We start from the raw sequence: 17,724 nt of genomic DNA, 5'->3' as shown, positions 1-17,724 counted from the left end.
GGCCAACTTTCTTTTTTTGCTTGGAATAGTCATGAGCAGCAAGAGATATGGGCAGTGTAGTGAATTGCTGTGAACAAGGCTGAAGGAAGGATATAATAGCAATTCTCCCAATCACTGCAGTGAGGATGTTTTGTGTCTGGCGAGGGGACAGGACAATATATGTAGTGGTTTGGGTGGGCAGAGGTGTTTGACTGAGGAGGTGTTTGGGGGAAAGACAGAAAATGTAAAGGAAAAGGGTACAGAACACTATGGGGAAAGAGAAGGAAATGACAGACTCTGACAATAGTATAGGCAACATATGCAAACCACTAGGGGTACACAGAGGTCTTCTGGGGGGTGCATCAACTCATCTAAATATTTGCCTTGTTTTATAACAGGCTACATAAAAAGCACTAGTGAAGTCAGTACACACTAAAATTTCATACAGACGACTTGTTTATACTGCTCTATATACTGTACACTGGTGTGTAAGTACTGTACAATATTTATATTCCAGTTCATTTATTTTATATGGCCAAAATGAGACTGTAAGCAATTTTTTCAGTAGTAGTGTACTATAACACTTTTTTTTTTTGTATTTTTGTCTGATTTTGTAAGCAAGTAGTTTTTAAGTGAGGTGAAACTTGGGGGTGGTACACAAAACAAATCAGACTCCTGAAAGGGGTACAGTAGTCTGGAAAGGTTGAGAGCCATGCCTTAAATTGCAGGAGGTAGGGCATTTTAGAGGCATGGTGGTATATGTGTTTTTGCCATGGCTAGTAGGCTTGGTAGGGTAGGGTAGGGTATATTTTTTGAGTCCTGTCAAAAACTATCAGTTCCTTAGCTGCATTCTCGTCTCCGTGAACAGCTATTGCACAGTCAGATCACTATGTACTTTGGGGTGTTGTAATGAACTCAAATTGTCAAATGACCTGAAAATACCTGCGTGTGGCATGTGAGAAGGGTTACTGAATGTGTGACTAACCTTTGAGAATCACTTGCTATTGAAAGTATGATGTGTAGTTAACTGTTAGATAAGCGTATAACAAGACTAATTCTCAGTTTTTTAATGTCTGACTTCTTATTAGATGTACAAATCTGATTGTCAATATTCTGCATGAAAATATGCTTAACTAGACTATATTGGTTACTGAAAGTTGCTTTTGGATGGACGTCTGGTTAGCATATCAGGTATGCATGTGATCATCCTTATAAAATGTATACTCTGGGGACTAATTGTAAGCATGGTCACGTACTCTGCATAATCTATGTTTCATAGTTCTGCAGAACTGTGCTTTAGAATCCAGTCTTCGTTTCTTTAAAAAAGAAAATCTTAGATCCTGTGATTGTGAAAGAAACTTTCCAAATGTAAACTGAGTATAACCAGTGCAGTGATATTTTCCTGAGCCCGTAGCCAGCTGGAAATGATAGTTTTGAGAGATGTGAGCTGCCCCATTTATCTCTCTCTTTTTAAACTTTGAAACCTAATGTTGACCAGTGAGATGTCAGTGTTAAGTGTTCCAATACTGATTTCATTTTTAGCAAAATGTTCAAGCAGTGTGATTATCTTACAACTTGAAACTAATGTACCTTCCTTGCATTCAAGTACCTAAAGCTTCCACCACCTTCTACCCAGCTTCCATCTTCTCCTCCTATGGCTTCCTCAATGAAACACAGTTCTGTGGCGTGTTGATGAGTGAATTTAAGACAGGCAACATACAGTAATTTTAAATATCTTGCTACAATCAGTGCAGTTTTGTTTTGTTCATGTTCAAATTTAAATCAGTAAAAGGAGTGTATTTTTATGTTTACCTGAAATGGCTGGGGAATTTCTAGTCTGCTACTTTGGAGTGCCACAGTAACTGTTGCTACAGAAGCATTTTAGGCCAACCTTGCCATAGAGCACACAGAGTCCTGATTGTAACCTTATTCATAACCAGATAGTCCCTGTTGACTCTGCTGGTCTGTATCTGGAATGACAGACTTCTGACTTCCTTCTCTGTAGGCCCAGATTACTCCTCTGCGGGATGGTTATCTGGTACTGAATCACTGTGGCAGGCCTCAGCCATTCCATCGAGCAGCCGAAGTAACCATATCAGAAGACACAGTATAGCTTCTGACAGCGGGGACACAGGCATTGGTACCTCCTGTTCTGATAGTGTGGAAGGTGAGTGAAGATTCTTAAATTCTGAAGTTAATCAGTCTTCGTGAGAGAAAGAGATGAATTAAGAAGTTTTAAAGGCCAACTGTATCTTAAAATACTTATTTCTCCAATATTGTTAAAGAACATGAAATTGCCAATTTTTTATGATGGGTTGAGAAATTGTTTTGGTTAGATCTGTTTAACTTGCATTGTATGGGCCTTAACTTCTCTGTATCACAAGGTTGTCTTCTGTTGTGTGAGAGTAAAGATAGTTAAATCACAGAACTGGGAAAAAGATGGAGAAAGGTCTTATCCTCTTTCCCCTTCTGTTCAGGGGACTACAAATTGCATTTTATTATGAGGCATCTCATGAACTGGCAAAATTCAATTTTAAGATTATCCAAAAGTATCTGGAGAGGGATAAAACTAAGTGTGAGTGATATTGTAACCCCAAGATTTCTCAAATTTGCTCCTATCGCAGATGATGTATAAGGGATTTAGCCACTACAACAGGAGTATCCCTATCCCCCTGCATGGAGGGCTCTCCCTGGAGTTCAGAACTGCACCAGGGCAATGAATGGGACAAGAATGGGTTAAGCCTGTGTTGAGCAGTGATAGGCCACAGAGATGCATGGTCCTCTTTCCTCCAGCAGGGTTCTCTAGGGTTAAGTAATGCAGGTTGGGGCTATGTTACTTTTTTCTGCAGGGCCTTTCTGTGCATGGATCTCTTGAAAAGGAATCCTGGGACCACTGCAGCCCAGGAGAAGGGAGATAGCATGTGTCATAGTATAATTCCCAAATCTGGACCTTAGCGTCCAAAATATGGGTACTAGCATGAATTCCCTTAAGCTTAATTACCAGCTTAGATCCTGTACTGCTGCCACCAATCAGGACTTAGAGTAGAGCGCCTGATAGACTCTGGTCTCCCCCAAAACCTTCCCTGGGGGCCCCAAGACCCAAATTCCTTGAGTCTCACAACAAAGGGGAATAAACCATTTCCCTTCCCCCTCCTTTCTTCCTCCCAGCTCTAGGAGATCACCGTGATTCAACTCCTTGAATCTAAAACAAAGGGATTCCACCCTTCCCCTCACTTCTCCTTCCCTGTTAAGTATAGACTCAATTCCCTTGAACCTCAACAAGGGGGAAAAAAATCAGACAGGTCTTAAAAGCAAAACTTTTAATAAAAAAAAAAAAGAAAAAATAAAAGGTCTATCTCTGCAATTTAGATGGTAAACAGTTACAGGGTCTTTCAGCTTATAGACAATAGAAAGAAAGCTTTCTCCAGCAGAAATAGAATTTAAAATACTTTCACCCAAATACACATTAAAACTCTACCAGCCAGATACACAGTTGCAAATACAGAAAAACAATTAAAAAGACTAAACTGTCTTTCTACTTTTGTACTTACAAAATTGGAACAGAAGATTAGAGAGCCTGTAGGTATGTGTGGTCACTCTCAGAGCCTAGAGAGAACAAAGCAAAACCCAAAAACTACAGACAAAGGCTTCCCTCCACTGAGATTTGAAAGTATCTTGTTTCCTGATTGGTCCTCTGGTCAGGTGTTTTTTTGGTTCCCTGTTTGTTAATTCTTTACAGGTAAAAGAGACATTAACCCTTAGCTATCTGTTTATGACAGCATGGGAGCCCTAATGCCAGTGTAGAGGCGCAGGTCTCTGTATGAATGCTCCTGACCTCCTGATGATGGCCTAGGATCCTCAGGTTTTGAGGCTGTAATGCCTTGTTGCAAAGGGGGGGCAGTCCTTGCCTACCCATCCCACTACCCAGCATGCTGATTGCAGACGAGCTCTGAAAAAGAATCCTCTCTGTCTCCTTATTCCTATCCTATGAGTTTAGCTGTGAGAAGGGGTAATCTGGTGCTGTATTAAGAGACTCGGAAGTGAGGACTGTTGTACAAAGACGACATGTTCTCTGGCTAATTGCGATGGATTTGTACTCTGATCAGTGTGAGTTCTTAACTCGGCTTTGTGTCAGAGCTTGTTGGAGAAATCCTCTGTAATAATTGGGCCTATGTATTTACCCTAATTGTCTGCTCAACTGTAAAAAGTAAGTAAAAGTTTCTAAAAGGTCACAATAGCAATCAATGGGGGAAAGTACAAAAGAGGCAAAGATTATATTAGTCAAAATAAAAAGGCTGATTAATGTAATTTCAAGAACTGTGTAAAAATTCTGCCTGGTAAGCAGGACAGTGTAAAACCAAAAATCAGTAAACTAAAGTTGATTTGTTTAAAAACTAGGCCAAATTTGTAAACAAAATAATAAAAGGATTAGCTATTTCACCCATCATTCCCTTTTGAGTTCCTTTAAAGAAAGATTTTTTTTTTTTGAGGGGGGGAAATTGGCTACTGGAGTGAGCTTCACCATTATGGCTGCTACTACTCCAAGCATCTCGTGGGACCCCATGCATTTGTCATCTTGATACTAAAAGATGTCCTGACCAGAGAGGGACACAATTGACATCTCCAGCTCTGCCAAACACCTCTGGGGATGTGAGACTTTTTGTATCTATATTACCCATCTGAGTGTGTTCTTCTCCTTCCTCACCTTATTTCTTCTTTCTATCCCTCACCTTTTTCCTTTTGTCTAATAATAGTCCAGCTTAGCTGGGCAAGACTGTATTTTTCAACACTACTATGTCTGTGACCAGGAAAAGGCAACTGAAAGTAATACTCTAAATAGCTGAATGCTGGTACAAGTTTTCCAGGTCTCAGAATGGCTAATAAGACTATGTGCTGTGTTGTGTTTCTCCAGCAGTGAGGTTGCAAGTGAAAGTCAGCACCAGCGACAGAAGCTGCATTTTCTATCTCTTTCTTTTCTCTCCCTTTTTGTGTGGGTGTTTGTCTTGTTTCTCTTGTAAAAGCAAAATCCAACTCTAACAACACCAGCAATGACAGCTCCAGCTGATCTACTAATTTCTTCTCCCGCCTCCTCCCCAAAAATAATTACCATTTTTAGTATCCTCTAAAAAATCCTCTAAAAACCTGTCGGGGGGGGGAGGGGTGAGTGTCTTCTAAAAACTCACTGCACCTTAAAAAAAGTAAACAAAAATGTTAAGATGAAAGCCTTATGAAGTACTTGACATTTCAAATGCTTTAACTGTTTTATTTTTTCCCTTTTTCTGTATTTTTTGATAAAAGGTTAAAGTAATGTTTAATGGCGTGTTTGCCATGGTACTAAGCAAACTAAGCTCTCTGTATTCCAAACTTTGTTTAGCTCTGTTTAAGCTTAAGCAGTAATAGGGTCTTGTTCACTCCTTTAACCTTTGAGCCTATATATTCCATCTAAATTAATACACCTGCTTTCTTCTTTTTCCAAATACTTATTTATAAAATATAGTAGGATTTATGTAAAACAGATTATTCATTAGCTAGTTTATGAAGAAATATATTTCAGAAAAAAATTCAAGAATATAGATGTGCAGTACTGGGATTCTATTTTTTTGTTTTCTTTTTCAAATCTTGTTTATTGATTCTTGCAAATGTAATGTTTTAACAGACAACTAGGTTGCTGTAATACTGAAATAATGCTTAGTTATGCATCATTAGGGTCCTAGCCACACCCTTTACTCAGGCAAAGCTCCCATGAAATTCTGTGGGAGCCTTGCCTGAGCAAAATGTGTGGATGGAGTCCAGAAGTATTACTGGCCCATAAGACCAGAAGAAGAGCTATGTGTATGCTCGAAAGCATGTGTCTCTAATCAATAGAAGTTGGTCCAGTAAAAGGTATTACCTTACCCGCCTTAGCCCATAATTTGCTCCCTGATTTGCCCATTGGATTTCTGTTTCCTTATGTGCAGATCCAGGCATTGCAGAATAGTGAGTTAAGATCCAGGCCTGGATAAAAGCACTTTTTTTTCTTTTTCTTGATGGCTTCCCCATTTGAGGGGTGGGTGGGAAAGAGGGGATAAAAAAGCAACTACTATAAAACTTGATTTAGGGGATATTATCACTTTAAGAGCTACATTATATCTCTATGGTTTTGACCTACTATTACAAGAAACATCTCTTATTTTCAGTTACAGCAATCACATAACATCTCTATATTTTTTTGAGTTTGTATATTTTGCACATTTGGTGATGCTTTACATACAGTCAGTTTCACTGTTTCCCTTAGTCCCCTGGCTTGTTAGCTGTTTGAAAACTTGCATAACAGAGCAGAGGAAAACAGGAAAAATGTGGTTGTAAAATACAAGTTGGCAGGAGGACTGAGGGGATAGGTAGTATCTGAATTTACTACTTTGTAGCTGACTAAATTTAAAGTTGACTGTTTTTCAGGAACAAATTAGAATAGCTGATGCAATTTTGATAGGATTGCCAAGGCTGGCTTGTAGTTATAGACTCTCTGTTCTGCCATCTGTTTTTAATGTGGGTGCTAGGGAGATAGCCCTTAGGGAACAGGCTCTGCAGAAAAGATATTTTGACAACTCAGCAAATCATTACAACTTCTAGCAATTGAAGACTGAAATGTGAGTGTGTCACATTGCTTTTTCTGGCCGACTAACAGATAATCTATTCTTAATTTTAGAATTACGAAAATGCATGTTGTTAATTTTAACACTATTCTTGATTTTTTTGTAAACAAAAGGTTTATTCAGTTGTTCAGAGCTGTAGTAAATGCAATAATATGTTGTCTGATGCAAAGAATGAAATTCAGGTCACTGGGTATTTTTAAGACGGTCTGGTTTTTCTCTTTTATTATTGCATTTTAATAATTTCTTTAAAAGGTAGTAACCTAAAATTTAAATATTTATTTGAACTATTTCAGGAGCATTCTTCTTTCATTCTGGAATTGTAGAGTTTAAAGGGATAGTCTCAAGTAATTTTTTTAGACTAGGAATTAAAATTTTCAGATTGGGGGCAGAAAGAGGTTTTTATAATGCCCAAGAGGAAGAGAAAATATCACTTAAAGTGTAATTGTTCCCCTGCAGCACTGGGAGCCCAAATCATAGTATTGTGCTCAGCCGTGGCTCCAGGCACCAGCGCTCCAAGCGCATGCCTGGGGCTGTAAGCTGTGGGGCGCTCTCTGCTGGTCCCTGCGAGGGTGACAGTCAGGTTGCCTTTGGTGGCTTGCATGCGGGAGATCTGCTGGTCCTGCGGATTTGGTGGCAATTTGGTGATGGGTACGCCGAATCCGCGTGACCAGGGACCTCCTGCAGGCAAGCTGCCGAAGGCTGCCTGATTGCTGTGCTTGGGGCAGCAAAAAGACTAGAGCCGCCCCGATTGTGCTAGTATCCGAAAACCAGGAAATGAAACTGACCAGTTTAGTGTCATTTTTCACATTGAGCAAAGTGTTTATGGGGAAAGACTCTTGTGTGTTGAAAAGCTAACTGGACTCTTAAATCCATTCTACCCATATCATCTGATTATTAGTAAAGATTTGTATTAACTGTATTTATCTTAACTCAGAGTATCTTTTTAATCTTTCTGCCAACAAGTGATGGACATGAACTTGTTCACTGCTACAAATCCTTGTTCACAAGTGTTTGAGTGTTTTTGTTTTTTTTTTTGGTTGGTTGTTGTTTTTTTACCAAATGTACATTGAGGCCAAAGCCGGTTGCCAGCTCTGCCCAAATATCTATTCAGGGGACACCATCATAGGACCTAATCACATCAGCCACACTATCAGAGGCTTGTTCACCTGCACATCTACCAATGTGATATATGCCATCATGTGCCAGCAATGTCACTCTGCCGTGTACATTGGCCAGACTGGACAGTCTCTACATAAAGGAATAAATGGACACAAATCAGACGTCAAGAATTATAACATTCAAAAACCGGTCGGAGAACACTTCAATCTCCCTGGTCACTCGATTACAGACCTAAAAGTCGCAATATTACAACAAAAAAACTTCAGAAATAGACTCCAATGAGAGACTGCTGAATTGGAATTAATTTGCAAACTAGGCACCATTAAATTAGGCTTGAATAAAGACTGGGAGTGGATGGGTCATTACACAAAGTAAAACCATTTCCCCACGTTTGTTTCCCTCCCCCCTACTCTTCCTCACACCTTCTTGTCAGCTGCTGCAAATGGATCATTTTGATTACCCCTACAAAAATTTTTTTTTCTCTCCTCCTGGTAATAGCTCACCTTTACTGATCATTCTCATTAGAGTGTGTATGATAACACCCATGGTTTTATGTTCTCTGTGTATACGTATGTCTTCCTACTGTATTTTCCACTGCATGCGTCTGATGAAGTGGGCTGTAGCCCACGAAAGCGTATGCTCAAATACATTTTAGTCTCCAAGGTGGTGCAAATACTCTTCTTCTTTTTGCACAGAAGAAGAGGTTTTAGTGGGAGACAGGTGCTGGAAATCAGCACCTCATGACTGGCCGAGGCTCTCTGCTCCTTGATGGGTGGGGTGTGGAGAGAGACCAAGAGAGAGGATACTCTCTGCTTACCAGAACTTGAGGCTGAAGGCAAGCAGGCAGACCCTGTGGAGCCCCCTGGAGTGGGAGATGATCCTACTTGGTAGCTACTGAAGGCCCGAGTACCCCAATGTGAAGCCTAACCAGATGGTTTGCGTTCCTTTTTGCACACTTTTCTTGTTATTTGTGAAGAGGAGAGTCCTGAATAAAGGGTCAGAAATCTAACCTGGGTGAGGCTGACTGTCTATCCATCACCAGCTGGTGACTAGGGCCACTAGCATACAAAGGGTTACAACACAGCTGCTCCCAAGTGACATCTCCTCCATATGAGTCAATGTCTACATGCAGCATTGTGTTAATGCTTTAGAAGCCATGGTGTATTTTACCATTTTGTGCCACAGGATGTATCATAAGGAATGTGGTCAATTCATAGAGACAGGAGTGCAAACTCAGTGAAGCTTCAAAAAAATGCTAATGCTAATGTGAGGGAGACAACTTTTTGGGTGGCATCATGGTGAATGTTGCCACATCACAATTCAAACAAGATGTATGTTCATGTCCGTGAAAACTGATCTGAAGACGTGATTTCTAACACTTTATTTTTTAAGTTATTTACTGATTTAAAGATGTAAAATAGGATCACCGTTTACCTATGGTAATAAATAGTGACTTGGTTTTATATACTCACGCTACTTCCTAAGTCTTCCTTGCTGGGAACTCATTACCATCATTCTTTTCTAGCTACTATATCTTGACAGTATGTTCTTTCAAAACTAATATAACTTAGGTTTCCCTGGCAATTTTGTTTAAATCCTACTAAAGAATAAATACTTCTCTGAGCACTAAGTACTTACTTCTGCTCCTTCAGGAAAAAAACACTTTTACCTATCAAATGGTGACAGCATTTCCTTTTAAAGAAAACACTTTATTGTAGATTTAGGTGAAACACATTCCTGACTCTCAAGATAGATATTATCTATCCAACACAATGGAGTTTACTCACAGGAGCAGAGCAGTGCTTTTCAAAGGAAGGAAACCCAGAAAAGAGAGGCTCCAATACACTTTTTTTTTTTCCTTCCCCCTTGGCTTCCCTGTCCAGTCCTGGAACTACTCCATCAATTTCTGTCTGTGACCTGCCAGGATCCAGAGGCTCAGGATTTGACTGTTCAACTTGGGATAGTACATGGATTTCAGCTTCCAGCTTAGCTTATAGCTTAGCTGGAAACTAAGAATGCAGTACGTTCTGAAATTAGAGTACACTGAAGACAATGGGAGCTAATGGCATTTGCCAGCTCAAAGGAGGTTCTCCTCATGTCCCAAGATTTAGGCTTCTCAGTGCTCTTATACTATGTCATTTTGAGTTACATCAAGATAGATGGCTACTGTATGACTAAGATTTGGAGGTGCTGGGAGTGAACACACACACACTCCAGCTACCTCTTTTTAAATAAATAAAAAAAGCTTCAGTCTTTAGACAACACTGTTAACTTCATCAGATCAAACTTCTTCCTAACCCTGCACTAAGCTACAGGTAGCAAATATATTCATTAAGCCATCCTTCAGTCATATAAAGAGAAGGGAGGAAGGGTAGAAATAAGTCGAGAAAGAAGAGAAGAGGAAGTTTTGAAATAATGGAAACCATAATTTCAAGCTGCTGCTGCAGACTTGGCACATCCCCATGTGTACAGGTAAATGTTGCTATTAGGTGTAATAGTGATAAAGAGAAAAGTTCAGCTCAGAATGTGAGGCCAGATTCCTTTGGCCCTCATACTGTTCTTTAAAATAACATCTAGTGTTAAATCTCATCCTTTGAACAAAGCAACATTTAATTAAACACAGTCATGTATATCTGCATTGTATTTTCTGGATAATGCATCTTTTTTTAAAGTTCAGCAGTCAAGGTCAAAAAATGGAGAGGGATGTTCCCCTTGCTAAAATTGTAACACTCCTCCCAAAGGCCAGTTCCACAGATATCAACTAAGGAACGTATTTTCAAAGTGCACGTACACACAAAAACATTGATTCAGATTTGTATACAACAATAAGAGGGGACATCTCTCTAATGCTCAAGTGTTCCTACTGGAAAGTTTTTATAAAAACAAAAATAGTTACCCAGCAGAACAGGTCTCCCCTTCCTAATCTATGTCTTCAGAACTTGTGCATGCTCATGCCTATACGCATTGCAACCACAAGTTGCATGCGAACAACTGTGCTCTAAGATTTAGATCAGAATACCCAGTTTATAAATATATTCCTACCATCCAGGAACTTATGGATGCTGGAACAAAATGTGTCAGCCTGCCAAAGCCTGGGACCCTATGAATTGCTACTTTTAAAACCTACTTCATGTACCCTGCATGTTTAGATGGTAGAAGTCTGTTTCTGAATTGAGAAGTTGTCTGTGCAACACTGGGGAGTAATCTTGTTCAAATTGACAGATGCATGAAAAAAGACTTCCTTGATTTCTCACAAAAATCCTGACCCCAAAATTTATGAAGAAACTATTTGAAACTGAGTTTGAAAATGCTTAAAGAGGCAACAGACTTTAAGGCTTCCACATGGCTTCTGTAAAAATAGATGTCTATTAGAATAGCCAATACATAAGATAACAGATATCAAGTGACACAATGTGGTATTAGGCTGATGGATAGAGGGTGATCAAAAGTGGGGATAATGCTGAGATTGTTCCGGGGGGAGAGAATATTATTATGTTGGGTTTTTTTCCTATGGACACTATGGATTTGTATTTGTAATGTCTTATTTTTTTTCAATTATACATTTTAAATTCCTATAGAAGCACCTAAAACCTGGTACGGGTACTTCAAATTAGAGAGAGGAGAGAAACTATAACTTACAAATTTACCATTGAGTTTCATGCAGCAGGGGCCTCCTAAAGACTGAATTCAAAGGCTTGTTTTTTCACTCCTTTTCTGTTTGCAAGCTTACATAGATTTCAGTGACAGCTACAGAAAGGTAGGGAATGCAGGATCAGGCCCTATAATTGCAGTTTCAAAACCTCGCAGAGTCCTAGAGCCTGGGCTCCAGCCAGAGTTTGTACATCTACACTGCAGTTAAACAGCCCCACAGCCTGCAAGCCCAAGTCAGCTGGCAGAGTCCAGCTGTGGGTTTTTAATTGCAGCATACACATACCCTAACAGACCAGCTTGCACAAAACAGCACCAGAATTTTTTTGGGGGGAAAATGAGCTTAGAAGTACTTTTATGTACACTGGGGTATCTGGAATAACCACGTTAACCCCCTTGTTGTGTATAATTACATAATTTTAAATATGGCTTACAGCCTTACTTGAACTAATCATATGACTTCTTTTTAATTCCTTGCATTTTAATCAAGGTACTGCAACTAGCAGTAGAGTGAATATAATCATTTGTGTTGCAAGAAATGATTTAGTCTCTGCTAAGGTTGAGAAGAATTGTTGATGATGCCTGAAGTTTCAGCTCTTAATTTTACAAAGAAGACGTCAAAGCCTTTGTAGATGGCTTTGCAGTCATTGCTTTATCACCCTAAATTTACACTATTGGAAGTCTGCTTGACTTCCTCCTCTTATTTTGGTCATGTAAGCAGATCTCTGTCATCACTGTAGAGCTGAACTAATTATGATGGAATACTGCATTTGAGAATGTAGCTTATATAGTGATTTTAATTATTTTTATTAAATTAAAAAGTTGCTCAGAAACAAAGGGTCTGATTCTGAGCTTTCACCAGTGTAAATAGAGGGGTGACTCGACCAAAATCGTGTGTAAAAACTGCTCTGATAATAGAATCTGTCCCAAAGTCTTGCTTCTGAATGACATATTACTCTATACTTTCTTAATAACCATAAGTACAGACTTCTTTTGGATGGGTCTCCTCAATGGTGAAGAAATTAGCTTGTAAATGCAACATTCCTAGATTATTCCATTTTTTTTACACTAATAGAGAGGTAAATTCTCTTTCCTCCCCCGAATCCCCTGCAGAGGAGGAGGTGGGGTGTGTGTGTGAGAGATGTATATAATTACATATGTAGAACAGTGAAGGAAAAATTTGAATAGCCCAGGTTTAGGGGGAGGGGAATGTTTTGGAAATCTCAGATGCTTGAAATTAAAAAAAACGAAAAACACATGGCCACCTGCTCATTGGATGCTGAAGAATTTGCGGAACCGAAATGATGATTAGAAGCAATAGCTCAACCAAGTTCTGTTTTGATTATTAGCTTTTTCATACAGAATAGAAAGGACTGTGTCACAGTTAATATCTAGACTTGATTTGAGAACTGTGACTGAAGTTCTGTGCCTGTTATTTTTAAATTGTCACTGTATTTATTCTCTAGTCCCCCTGCTGTAAAAAGCTTTTACAGACTCAACCCACTTGTTATAAGGGAAATTTCTTCCCTGTACTTGAAGTACAATACGTGGGGTGTTTGTGTGTGTGGGGGGGGCGTGGGAGTGTGTATTAAGGAGTGAAATGGAAAGGTTTGCTATGATGACTGCATGTGTGTCAGCTGCAGCAATGAAAATTTGCATTGCAGAAACCTAGTCAGTTACACAGACATGGCTTCTAGCTTCCAGTATTGGAGAGGAAAAAAGAAGTCCTACGTTGTAGAAAGCTGCATTTGAATGCATACCTGGCTAGTTGTAACCTACTCCATGAAAAGTGCATTCTTTCATAAATATATTTGAAGTGCCAGGATAAATATATTTCATCATAAATGCAAACACTAGGACAGTGCTCTTTAGTTAATAATCAGATGTTTAATTTTTCAGTTTTCCCTTCATTTTTCTATGCACCACATTGCTGTTTGCTACTGATGTATATTCCTGATGGATTGAGACTGGACAGAGGACTAGACAATTTAATTTGTAATGAGTGGTCCATTGAAGGGTGGTGATGGACATGAGAGAGAACCTAACTGGAATTTTTAATAGCAGTCAGGTATTCTCGTATGTACAATATTTATTTTTATTTTTTTTCATTTGCTCATGAACCTTGTACTACAAACTAAAGGTGAAATCCTGTTCCCCTGTGTAGTCTGAGCAAACACGTCTTGTGTGTGCGGTTAAGAATGTGTTGGGGCATGGAAACCATGGACTAAGTGCCACTCATGTCCCAGAGTGTTTGTTGTCAGTCAGACTTTGAAATTCCTGGATCTGCTGGGCAGGCCCATCTCTCTCTCCCAGTATAACTGCAACTGTGCCTTTCAACTATGAAGAGAGACACTAGCTTGTCTCCACAGTGTCCAGGAGGCAATGAAGCCCTACAGGGATTTATGTAGCAGGACCACAGTGGTCCCTCCTTTTTTGCCATTCTTGAGTTTTGGAGAATTTCCTCTGAAGGGCTTGAGTCTTAATTTCAGATAAATGTATTTTTAATAGCTGATTTATTTTATTTATTTTTACAAGGTATTTGGTGATAATGCAGCTGTAGCTCCTGCCCAGTGTCTAGCAGTCAGAGAATGCTTCATAGTGTAAAAATGAAACAAAACAACTTTCTGCTAAGATAGAGAACTGTAACAGTACTTTCAATATTCCATGTGATACGTCAGTACTATATCATAGGAAGTGTTTGATATCTAATGGATAGAACTGAGCTGAGTTTAGTTTCTAATCCTTGTAATTTAGCTGTCTTAATGTAAGCTTTTCAGCAAGGGAAAGCTTTTTTTTTCTGGCAGATTTTACATTAGAATCACACTGCAGTTTATAAATCTGCACCTTCTTTGTGTGCATTCCTGAGATCTTACAACTGCTATCACTACATTTTAGTATTTTTCCATAACTTTGAGTTTTCGAGCTGAGGTTCTAATTTCAAATTCTAACTATGTTCAAGAGGCACCAGTGCTTAATGTTGGGGAGAGAAATAGAGATTGCACTTGAAGTACATGTACTTAAATTTGTTTTATATTTGAAATTTTGAAACTTATGGCTGTAGTCATTTTGGTGAAGCTGAAGTAGTCAATCTGGTACCATCTGTCATTGTGAAAGTGCAGGGAAAACTCCCCATCCATCTTTTTGTGGGTGCATGTTTAAAAGTTACTGCTTTCTTTGAGGGATATGCCAGTTAGCCCGATGTGACCTAGTTTGAGCAGCAACCGTTGATGATTAGGTACAAAACAGGGCTGAACTGAACTTGTTGCTTAAGATTTGTCTTCTCATTGCTCTTTTGCAAACAGACAATATCAACAGTATAAACATTGCTGAAAAAACAGCAAAATTCAGGAGGCTGTTTGTTTCCTGCTGACAGGAGAACCCTTAGTGAAATGTCCCCGGAATTACTCTGATGATGGGAAAATGGTTTAATTTTTCTTCAAAAGTCTATCAGGATTTAACAATTTTAAATAGATTTTTTTTTGGTCAATTTTTTAGCATTTTATTGCAGAGGAATAATTGAACAATTTTGTAGACCAAAGATAATTCTAAGTACTCCTAAAGTTGAAGATCTGTTGCTAACAGATTTTTAAGCCTTTATGATGTCTCAAACATTTCAAAAATATGTACGCTGATTTTCAGAATTAAAAAAAAAAACGACAGAGGGTTATAAGGCAATATTTTTACTTGATGTTAAATTAGGTGGATTATATATTTGTGTAATGGGCTATACATACTGCCTCTTGGGGCACATGACTGAACTGCTTGTATTTTTCTGTTTGCTTTTAAGATGTAACTTAAAGTCAGAATTATTCTTCTCTTATCTGTGTGCTGGTCTTGAGTCCAATATTCTTTCTTCATTCTGAGCTGAACTTGCATAGGGAGAACAGAATATCAAAGTTGAAATGCAGCATTGTCAAGGTATTTTTCCCACTTTGAACTTTAGCGTTCTAAAAGTGGGGACCTGCATGTGCTCTTCTAAGCTTAATTCCTAGCTTAGATCTGATAGCGCTGCCACCAACCAGAAATTCCAGTGTCTGGTACGCTCCCTGTCCCCCCAAAACCTTCCCTGGGGGACCCAGGACCCAAACCCCTTGGATCTTAAAACAAAGAGAAATAAACCATTCCCCCTCCTGTCCCCCTCCCAGACTTTCCCCTCCCTGGGTTACCCTGAGAGATTACACTGATCCAAACTCCTTGGATCTTAAAACAGTGAGGAATTAACCTTTCCGCCCCCACTCCTTTCCCGCCATCAATCCCTTGGTGAGTTTAGGCCCAGTCCCCTTGGGTCTTAAACAAGGGAAAAAAATCAATCATGTTCTTAAAAAAGAAAGCTTTTAATTAAAGAAAGAAAAAGTAAAAATTATCTCCGTAAAATCAAGATGGAAAATGTTTACAGGGTCTTCAGCTCATATAGACTAGAGGGACTTCCTCCCCCTTAGCCTGAAATTAAAAGTTACAGCAAAAAGAGGTAAGACTCCTTCCAGCAAAATACACATTCACAAGTTAAGAAAACAAACATAAAACTAATCTGCCTTTTCTAGCTAGTACTTACTATTTTGAACATGAGAAACTGTGTCAGAAAGATTGGAGAAAGACCTGGTTGCACGTCTGGCCCCTCTTAGCCCCAAGAGCGAACAAAGAACAAAACAAACAGCACAAACAAAGACTTCCCTCCACCGAGATTTGAAAGTATTTTGTCCCCCGATTGGTCCTCTGGTCAGGTGTCAGCCAGGTTTAGCTTCTTAACCCTTTTACAGGTAAGAGACATTAACCCTTAACTATCTGTTTATGACAAGCGTGTAGATAGGAAAACAGAATCTTGCCCTCTGAGAGAAAGCTTATGTAAAAATCTTCTCATTACTGTGAAATCTTTAAATGCTCCCCTGCCTCTGCACCTCTGCAAATCTCATATGATTAGGTGACCATGTGCAGGCTACGTAGAGGTTTATTGGCTTATTTTAAGACCCTCTATTGAACTGCAAATGATCAGAATCTTTTAAAGTGCTTACTTCTCTGTTTGGAAATTGCCTGATTTGAAGGGGAAAAAACCCACTGCATAAGATATTTTTGTATTGAGATTTTATGCTTTCGTGCTGTTGTTGGAGTAATACTATATGTGTTTAGCCAGATGCATAATATTTTGAGTATGAAAACAAATATTTGTGAAAGATGCTAAGCATAGCTTTTTAGAGAATACAAACATTATTTCACATTTCTTCTGTGGGGAAAAAAGAGGTGGTTTGTAATTTTACGCGTAATTGCCTTTCCCAAAAATTTTGGTTTGTGCATATCGGAAAAATAATAGTTAACCAGAAACTCCTTTCTGGTTTAGCCATTTTGTGGTCATATTAGGTAGCTGAGACTTTAAAAATTAAAAAATAAATCAACCCCAATTTCTTGATGCACATAACAATAAATTTCTTACTGTTATAGTGGGGGAAAGAATAACCTGAGGGAAGAAACTAGCTAAATAAAATATTTGACTTCTTCCTAGACAGTAATGAATTCTTTGTTTTTATAAGGTAAAATTAAGCATCTGGAAAGACAAAACTATGTTGAATGATACTGCCTGGAACATGGCAACTTAGTGTAGGAAGCACTAGGATTTCTTTCTGAAATCTCAGTTGTCAACCTGAGGTGTTAAGAGAAATCAATTTTTGTTTTGTTAGCGAAGCTGTGATTACAGAGCAGCCAACCTACTTACCATTCTACTGACAAGGGTCCATTCTCTATTGCAGAAATCATACTAAGTGCCCAGTTCTATTCTCATTAAAACAATGGGAGCTTTGATGTTCACTTGAATGAAAATAGGAGTGAGCCCTAATTTTGGCTCACAGATTGCTTTCTCTTTGCTTAGAGAACATCCAGTACTCCGGGAAAGTGCAGATAGTCTTCAGGTTTTTGTTTTGTTTGTTTGTTTTTGTTTTTTTTCCACTGGCAGAGTGAACAGGAGGAAATGTGAAGTATATTTGCTGACAGCTGTTTTTTGTTTGTTGCTTTTATAGATTCCAGATTCTTACATTTGTACCATCTTTCCCCTTATTACGTGCATGTCCTTCAAGATTTGTTTTTTCGCAGCAGCTATTTTTTTCCCCTCTTCTGGGCTTGAACAGACAGGGCATAAAGAGGTTGCTAACATGCTAGGCAGCCCACGAAAGCTTGTAGACCTGATTCCTAACCAGGTGCACACAGGGTTGCAGAAATTCTTCTCTTTCCCCTGTTCCCCACTGCATCTTCGTGCCTCTGGAAAGAGTACATTCCCATTTGGGAGCAGAGGCTCTTCTCCCATTCCACCACCATTCTAGCAAGCAATAACTACCTAAAAGGGAACAGGGCAGAATGAAGG

General features: G+C 39.0%; 1 protein-coding gene across 2 annotated transcripts in view; it reads left to right on the top strand.

Annotated features, from left to right (window-relative positions):
- The window catches only part of CEP85L (centrosomal protein 85 like), a 173,974-nt gene that overhangs the window by 26,313 nt on the left and 129,937 nt on the right, over positions 1-17,724 (top strand). The window contains exon 2 of one of the 2 annotated variants that reach the window (XM_030556185.1): positions 1,985-2,146. The exons of the other annotated variant lie outside the window; for it this stretch is intronic. Within the exon in view, the coding sequence (XP_030412045.1) occupies positions 1,985-2,146 (162 nt within the window). The remainder of the gene's footprint in view (positions 1-1,984; positions 2,147-17,724) is intronic. 2 annotated transcript variants of the gene reach the window in all.

The sequence above is a fragment of the Gopherus evgoodei genome, chromosome 3 (assembly GCF_007399415.2).
Source record: "Gopherus evgoodei ecotype Sinaloan lineage chromosome 3, rGopEvg1_v1.p, whole genome shotgun sequence".
Classification (NCBI taxonomy): domain Eukaryota; kingdom Metazoa; phylum Chordata; order Testudines; family Testudinidae; genus Gopherus; species Gopherus evgoodei.
This window is presented reverse-complemented; position numbering and strand designations above follow the sequence as displayed.